Here is a 9,189-nt window from a genome sequence, read left to right as displayed (position 1 = left end):
TGAAATATTCTGAAGGATGTGGATTATGATTTAAGGAAGAAATTATCCTATTCAGAAAACAATTGCTCACCAGGCGAGACAGGAACGTGACTACTTTATGAAGAAAATAGTTGAGCTTCTACGTAAGTAAAATATGCAAAAGTTCTACATTTATTTATTTATACCTCTACATACTGTTAATGTTTAATACACCACATATGATATTATTCTTATTAATATTAAAACACTGAATGCCTCTCTGCAGCCTATAGGGCGCGTGCTTACTCTGTAGTCTTCTCTAGGCCTGTGTGTAACGACGTATCTGTCCTCTCTCCTCCTCCTCCTCCTCCTCATCCCCTCCTCTCTGCTGTCACATCTGGATCTAGCTCCTCTCATCAGCACCACTCTGCACGGAGAGCGAAGGAGAGAGAGAGAGAGAGAGAGAGAGAGAGAGAGCATAGCTCTGTCGGTGCAGCCTCATCCTCCACAACCGAGGAGAATCAAGGAGAGGAGAGCGGACAGGAAGGACAGCAGCTCACCTTCTTATCCGCACTCACCGATTACTTGCATCTCCTCTGTCACTCCAGCTGCCTCTTTTTTCATTTTTCTCTTCTTCTCATTCTTTCCTCCTCTTGCATTCTGGTATGATGAGCTCCAGTCTGCTCGACAACCCCGTGCAGGCGATTCTGTACCTGCGGGAGCTCACCACCATCGTCCAGAACCAGCAGAGTCTCATCCAGACCCAGCGCTCCCGGATAGAAGAGCTGGACCGGCGGGTGGACGAGCTCATCGGCGAGAACCGGCACCTGCGGGATGTCAGGGTCCAGTATCAGCAGCATCCTTATCTTCATCACCATCACCATCATCATCAACAACAAGCCGACCCCGGCTGTCTTCACCTCCTCCACCACCACCACCACCGTCCTCATCCTCATCCACAGGAGCCTCAGCTCCACACTGGCTCTTTGCCAGAGCATGCAGTTGCACCAGCACCGGTCGAGGCCACTCCGGGGGGCCAGCCTTCGCCTTCACAACCAATGGACCCGGGGGACATGCAGCTGGTGCCGGCCGATCCGTCCACGGTTTCACCGATCGAAAGTGACCCAGAGAACGACGGCGGAAGTTACTCCAGCTGCCGCTCTTTGGTGCAGATGACCCCGACAACCCTCTGTCGATCTCTGGCCCTGGCAAGGAAACCTGAGTGAGTGGAGCAGAGGTTTATGGTTGTTTGCATCTGGTCTATAGGAATTATATTAATGTAAGGTTATTCTGTTGAGTTGTTGTTGGTTTTTTTGCCTCTTGAATGCAATACACATCTTAGAAACAAGGAATATCTTTTTAAGTTCTCACCCTTGCATTATAGAAGAGCTCTGTCTTACATGAAACCTATAACACTCGATTAAAGCATGTCTTAAAAAGTACAAATCAAAAGGAAATTGCAGGTGTTAGAATTGCAAAGAGATATTTTGATTCCAGTTCAGCCAGATAGATAGATAGATAGATAGATAGATAGATAGATAGATAGATAGATAGATAGATAGATAGATAGTCTTCCTCAAAACAAATTCCTTGTAGACTTTTACATTTTAATGGGAAGACGTGATATTTAAATGGTTAACAACAAGTCAGTGTAATGTCCTCTAAAGGAGGACATTAGTCTGTGTGACTGTGTGTGTGTGTGTGTGTGCAAGTCCATGGTTTCTATGGTAGTTTTTCTTTTTTTTAATGTAATGTAAAACACTCTATGGTTTTTTCTGCAGTACTGACCAGGGGTGACATTAAATATTGATACTGTATAGAATACTTGAAGGGCAATATCAATTTGGAAGTATTCTTACACATTGGTTTTGTCTTGTACTTAAGCCTCCGACCACTAGTTGGCTGCAGACCTGCGACCATTTGACCGACTCCTCCTGCTTCCACTCCTCTCACTAGACATATAAGGTATATGCATTGTAAATTAACATTGTTCATTTTGCTAATGCTTACATCGTTCATTTTACAATTCAAGTTTTTCTTCAAATCCAATATTTTTTTAGAGGTAACAGATCACGATATATGGCCTTGCGTCATTTAAATGTATCACAATAAATTCTAGGGTCACCCCTATATGGTTGCAAGACCTGCAGTATCGTCTAAACTGTTCCATTGTGAATCCTTCACAGTAGATGTGAGGCTTTTATCTTGGAAAAAAAAAACCCAGTATCATTAAGAATGTGCACGAGCATGCGCGTCCTGCAGTAAGAGTGGTGTTCAACTAATGAGGGAAGGCACTTGCACATTTGCAATTTTCAGCGTGTGTGTTAGCTGAGGACTGTGCCACAAGAGGAAGAGCTGGATTATTTAAATCAGAAACTGGATCACGATTACTGGATCATTACATAACAAACAGCTGTAGGCCTAATCATGTGTGTGTGAGTGTGTGAGAATGTGCTGGAAACACACTCAGTGCAGCGGTCAATGTCAGACATGGAGCAGCTTCACGTGCGAAGATGAGGCACCGTGTCCAATCATCATCATCATCATCATCGTCGTCATCATCATCATCGCTGCTGGTTTCTCCATTATTTACTGCACAGGATGTTGGAAGTCTCAGGAGAGCAGCATGCCTCTGATGTAGCTGTGTGAGATGAAACACACGTGCACACACACAGTCATACACACAGGGCTGGAGACTCCCTGCTTGGAACCAGAGCTTCATTCTACATTACATCACTTAATGAGAGAAAACCGTGTGTGTGTGTGTTGTATCACAGCAGGAGCGCTGATTGGGCTCACTGGGACCCCACCTCCAGTGAGGGGGGAAACACAGAACAGGGGAGGAACAGAGCGGAAATATATATATATATATGTATATCATTTTTTTTAAAGAATTTGTTGGTATAAATCTTACAAGAAGTTTTACCTGCCACACTTTTATCAGACATTTCATGGGGCAAAAGCTCACAAATTAATCTAAAAAATCTACATGTTTACACATAAATAACAACTCATTTAGCTGAAAGTGCTCTAAATAGTGTAAAATATACAACAGCAACAAATTAATAAAAAACTAACTATACATACCAAATGAGAAATCACACCACAAAAAAAGGAAGAACATACTTGCATTCTAATTGTGTAAATTAGACCAAACGATTAATCGATTAATCGTCAGAAAATCTGGAAAGAATGCTGTCAAAACCTGAAATTGGTAATGTTCTCAAATGTCTTCTTATATCGAGCAAATTAATCTGAAAAGAATTATTGTTTTAATTATTTAAATAACAAACACAGATTCATCGGTAAAATAGTTGACGGTTAATTTAGTAATTGATTAATAACTGGTATACTCGGGCTGCAATGATTAATCCATGAATCATTCACTGATATTATATTGGCCCACTGTACTGCATACAACCTCTGTTGTTTTGCAGAAGTGACCACATTTTTAATCGTTGAGAATTGATATCAAATATCAACAAAAATAAAAATCAAATAAAAACTAAACATTCAATTAGAAAAATAAACGATGAGCTCCGTATCTTTAACCTGGAACCAGTGTGTACCCTGCAGCTACTATGTGTCAGTCTTTGACAGGAATCAGCATCACACCAGTGATTCCCAATTCAAATTACTTTTACAGGCAAGGAAGACAATTACAATAAATCAATTGTTGTTATAAAAGCCGGAGGTAGAAAACAGCAGAAGCTTCCACCACCAGTTGATCATGCAGAAGTGTGAGCTGAGTTTTATTTTTTATTTTTTAATGGCCTTCCTGCTCCTGCAGTTCTACTACGTGTCCTTGAATGCAACCTCACATCCCAATGTCATCAGTGATTTGAAGTCCATCTGGATAAGGCCAGTAATTTAACACCTACTTTGTAGATTTTGCCTCTGGCTGGTCACACAGGTGAAGGTGAGACAAGCCTTCACTTGCATATTTAAAGAGGATCCTGTCACTGCCTGCTGCATCCTGTACCTGGTATCAGGTACTATAAACGCAAAATAACGTACTGTGCCAAGGTGAGGCAGGTCGATTCGAGGTGGTGGACTATAGTAAGGCTTAGACCTTAAAATGCTATATACAGGGCAGAGAAACCTAACAGTTCACACAATGAGCAAACACTCGCTTTCACATTGACAGTGGGTGAGTGGAAGGGCGAGTCGCCTTTCGACTGGAAAGTCAAGGGTTTGATTCCTTGTTCTGTTAGCCTACGTGCCAATGTGACCCTGGGCATGACACTTAAAGAGTCCATAGCATGGTCCTATCTCACTTATATGTGAGATATGGAGGTGTACTATCAAGTGTGAAGTCGTTTTTATGGTCAAAAACGTCCTAGTCGCTACAAACGAGCCGATGAGCCGCAGAACACGGACTGTCTTGTGATTGGCCAGCCAACGAGAGCTTTCCCACTGTCTTGTGATTGGCCAGTTACCTGGAAGCTCCCCCTCTAGAAAGGCAGATGCACCGCTAGCAATTATCAAAACATTGAGTAATCCCGTAATCCCTTACGCATTTGATCCGGAGTCTGAGCCAGAGTCAGAAGACACTGTGACAAGTGAAAGACTGCTGCAGGACGCCTGTAGCTTGGATAACGTTAATGCTAAACGACAAAACAAGCACACAAAGACAGTTATATACGTATTGTTGGCATTGCTCCTTCCTTTAGGTGAAGTTCGGTGCTGTGTCCTGCTTTATATTGCTACTTTGACCGTAGAAGAAGAAGAACTACTCTCGTTGTAGCTGCTGAGCGTATCGGTTGTACGGAGCTCAGCAGCTACAACGAGAGTAGTTCTTCTACTTCTACGGTTGAAAGTACGTCCCCGGATGTGCCCGGACTCTAGTGCCCGGACTAGGAGGCGCTGCTGTTTAGAGGAGTGGTGAAATTCGCCAGTGACGTAACTAGTCAACAGAAGTGCCGTTCCGCTTCATAGAGCTCAGGAAAACAATCAAACCCTGCGCTCTCAGCAGTGGCTGAACTGATTGTTATGGACTTTTAGGGCTTCATAAAGGAGGTTATGACGCAGATACACACAAAAATGCAGCGTTAATTGGCACTTCCAGGCTATGGGATCTTTAACTCCAAATTGCTTGTGAGCATGGGTATGAATGTGAATGGCAGAAACTGTAGTGTAAAGCAAGCACGGCTAACACCAAACCGTGTCAACAAATGTGCTTGTTGTAGTTTTCTAGTACTGGCCTCTAACAACTGAAGACTAGTCTAAGAGTGGAAGAGCGCTACATAAATACAGACCATTTGACCATTTATCTCACTTAATGCATGTATCAAGTGTTTATCTCACTCTATATTTTGACCCATGAATGACCTGGCATCAACATCTGTCCCGACTGATCCATCCATCCATCCATCCATCTTCTACCGCTTTATTCTCCACACGAGGGTCAACAATCACATGTAAATCACTCTAAATTCAAGTCCAAACACTCCCAATCCTGAACGCGTCCTCTGATCCGATCACAAAAACCAAACTCTAATGTGTTTTGAAGAAGCACGTGACCACAATCCTGAGCCTTGTGAACACAATCTGTCCTCGGTCCAGATTAGAGGCTGCATCCTAAGCTGACATCCTCTGATCTGAGCTGAGCAGCCTCCACCCCCCTGATGAGGAGTGGACAAAAGAAGCAGAGAAGTGAATCAAAGACACTCTAGGTATTTTTCAGGTAGTTTCTCAGCAGGAAGAAACAGACATCATTTGAGCTTCTGCAGTGAGTGATAGAGATGCTGCTGATGTGTTTGTTTCATGAGTGCTTGTTGGTGTTTTCATTCCTCAGATGATAGGCTTAATCACTCCTTTGACAATGGTTTGAATGACAGTTTGTTTATGTTTAAAAGTGGCAAAGCTTTATTTTATACATCAATTTATGGACAACATCGCATATTCACAGCATTAACACAGATTGTCACATCATTTGTTTCAGCTTGTTTGTACTTGTTTGCTTCAGCTGCTTAACAGTTTGCAGCAGCCTAGTTTCATTTTTATTTATTATTTTGCATTTCATTGCTTTTTTATATATGTTGATCAGAACAGGCAGAACAGGCAGTTTTTAGTTATTATTAGTTATTTATAATCAGTTTATTCCTGGTTAAATAAATGTTATACTTTATTTTATATGACTTGACTCACTGTATTTTCTACCTCATCAATGCAGCTTCTGGAAAGTTGAATCAAGCACTAATAATTTAATTTCTTGTACTAAGTAACAACTGCATTGCTACTTAGTAAAAGACAATAAAGACTCTTGAATCTTGTTTATTTGAATAAAGGTGTGTGTGTGTGTGAAAGTCAGATCTGATCATAATGTGCAGATGCAGATGCATTCAGGATGTGTTTTAGTGCCCGATGTGAACAGTCGTGTTTCAGGCTGTCCACATGTGATTGGACCACACAGGTTAGATTTTAATACCAAGTCAGAATGGGGCTTAAGAGCAGAGGCGCACAGAAAAAGACAGGCATACATTTGTTTCTGGTCAGCAACAGTTTTGAAGACCCACCCAGCAATGTTTTTTTTATTTGTGTGTGTGTGTGGGATTATTTGATGTTTGTAAGTGTGTATAGTTTTAGGTTATTTATGTTTAAAAACAAATGTTAATGATGTTTAAAAAGTGCTGGTTGTATTTTCATGAGGGCAGATGTCTCAAACATGAGAACTATATATCAAAACAAATAATCTTACTTTTAAATGGTCATCATCATCATCATCCTGACTGTTTTTAATTTGCAACATCATGATGGATTATCAAAATATCATTTTGATTTCAAATCACTGAGCGGTTAACTGCCCCCTCCTGACCAGACTAGAAGTTCACTGGTCATTTAGAGTCTAGGACCGCCTCTGCTTAAGACGGCCCAGTTTTATTTCCCTCACAGACACATGTGGTCAAGTTTAACATCAGCTCTGAGTGTGTTTGTGTGCATTGCTTTGTTGTCAACATTGCCTATGCATGTGGCTTTGCCTTAGTCGGAGGGTGAGACAGGATCCCCTCCCCTGCTTCTCTCTCTCCCTCTCTCCAGCTGAGCCTCCTATCTGCCCCACTTAGCCCATGGAGCGAACAGTAATCAGCCTTTCTTAGGAGAGAGGAAAGATAGACAGAGAGGGGAGAGAGGAATGTGCTCAGTCGTCTTTGATGCAGCCTTTGGAGGTGTCCAGAGGAAGGAGCTGGAGGCTGACACTGGAATGCACCGTAGTGAAAGAGGCAGATAGAGAGAGAGACAGAGAGTGAGGGGGAGAGGGGGGTGAGACAGGTAAAAGGAGAGATGGAAACAGAGATGAGCATGGTGGAAAAAGGGTGCATCTAAGGTAGCTGTCTCCTCTGTTTACCTGTCTTGCTGGCAGACAAATGGGTTGGACAGCGCAGGGACAGGCCTCACGTCATGTGATGCCGTTGAAGGTGAATACAAAGCACTGGCAATGGATTTGGAGTCTAAACACAGTTGATCTTGTTGCATGTCAACACTCCTTCTCCTCCCCCTGTTCCTTATACTAACTACTGGATAGTGGCTGGTGCAAAGCACTGTTTAAAGTATTCTTACAACACAGGAGAGAGAGAGAGAGCACGGGCCGACAGCAGCAGGAGGCATGTACTGTTAAAATATTCACCTGTTCTCTTTGTCAGTGTTGTTGGAGGCAGATAGCCATTATGTCTTGTACCAACCAATGTGGTGACTCCCTGTGTGTGTGTGTGCTACCTCTCTCTGACCTTGTCAGGTCCAGTAATCCTCCTGCTTTATCAGAGAGGTATTTACAATGAGAAACCTTTCTGATATACACAGTACACTGTAATACACACCATCAATATCATAGTTCATTAGTAGATGATTTCGTTTATGTTTGATTTCTAGCGGTTACTTTTGCTGTTGGTACTTCTCACATTGATGGGGTGCTGTATTTTGTTATCGTTGCCTAGTAACAGTGTTCCCAAAAGTAAAAAGCCAATTCAGTTACATTGTCATTGGTGTATTTTTGTGCCATATCAATCCAATTAGAAGAAATCAGCTCGATTATAGTGAAAAAACTGACTTGAGGTCGCTCCATGTCGATCAGGGATCAGCCAGGGTGTGTGCTATACGTATGGGGTAAGATAACTGTCATAACTGGTTTATTGAGGATACGATTCAGAAAGTTACGACTTCTACAATTATGAATTTACAAATCTGCAGCTGTCACAACTCGTTCAAATGCAGCACCGTGCCAGCGCTGCGATGAACGAGGAAGAATGATTAAATCAGTAATAAATGAGTAAAATAAAAAAGAATTTTCCAGTTGGATATTCAATGGACATTCGCTCCAGATGTATTGGTGACCTCCTCCGTTTCCACCCAGTGATAGCTGCACAATCACGGCTTGTTCAATGTCCGGCCCATCGCTCTTAACTACCGCAGTCTCATTTAAGTCATGTGACCTAATGACTCCAAATCAGTGCAGGACCATATATGAAATATAGTCTGTCTAATAGTATTAATTTTCCGAAAAAATCCCGTCAACAACAGGTCTTAATTATTTCAGGCACAGAACTTTATGCAATGCATTTAATTTGACGTTACACCAAAAACAGAGAAGATGACGTTGTAAATATTCGATTTAAAAACAGAAACAAAGACAGAATGGACCGAGCAAGAGGAAAGACAAGGAAATAATGTCTGTTTGTTTACTTTTACCCTTCATGACGTTTTTTACTTACAGCTCAACATCTTTTTGTGTTTTCATTCCTATCCCATGCATTTTGACATTCAGTATATTTGATATTTTAGGAAACACACATTTCCTCTCTTGCTCACTACTCATATTTAGTCATTGATCTTTGCTGTGGAGCAAGAAATAACCCCATCGAACTCTTCCCTCACAGATGTCTCCTGTCAATTATTGATGTGGTAACTGTCTCAGAGACTTGGCTCTCTACTCGGCGGCTCATCACAACCCGGGATGTTGTTTTAAATGGTTAATTTGATGCCAATTTGATGCCAATGAAGACAGCGTCGATAAAATTGTTAGTGATATTAAACCCTGTGATTCAATTTCCCCGCTCATTTCTACAGCACAGGTTTATAGTTTCTGAATTAGTTTGTGCACTTGAGGTTGAAGAGAAGCACCAGCTCTGAAATGGTCTTTTGAATGATAGTTTTCTTTTTCCGATACGACAAAGAGGGACATAAATCATCACATAATCGTCTCATACATGAGAAAGCCTTGGGTAGAATTAAAAGCAG

The 9,189-nt window shown here is 41.8% G+C and overlaps 1 protein-coding gene across 1 annotated transcript in view; it reads left to right on the top strand.

Moving 5' to 3' along the window:
- Nucleotides 1–289: 289 nt before the first annotated feature.
- Nucleotides 290–9,189, top strand: part of iqsec3b (IQ motif and Sec7 domain ArfGEF 3b) — a 64,541-nt gene continuing 55,641 nt past the window's right edge. The window contains exon 1 of the mRNA XM_058645795.1: nucleotides 290–1,180. Coding sequence (XP_058501778.1) covers nucleotides 624–1,180 — 557 coding nt within the window. The 5' untranslated portion in view covers nucleotides 290–623. The remainder of the gene's footprint in view (nucleotides 1,181–9,189) is intronic.

Source organism: Solea solea, chromosome 12 (genome assembly GCF_958295425.1).
Source record: "Solea solea chromosome 12, fSolSol10.1, whole genome shotgun sequence".
NCBI lineage: Eukaryota > Metazoa > Chordata > Actinopteri > Pleuronectiformes > Soleidae > Solea > Solea solea.
Note: the sequence above shows the minus strand (reverse complement) of the source record. Positions and strands in the feature narration are given on the sequence as shown.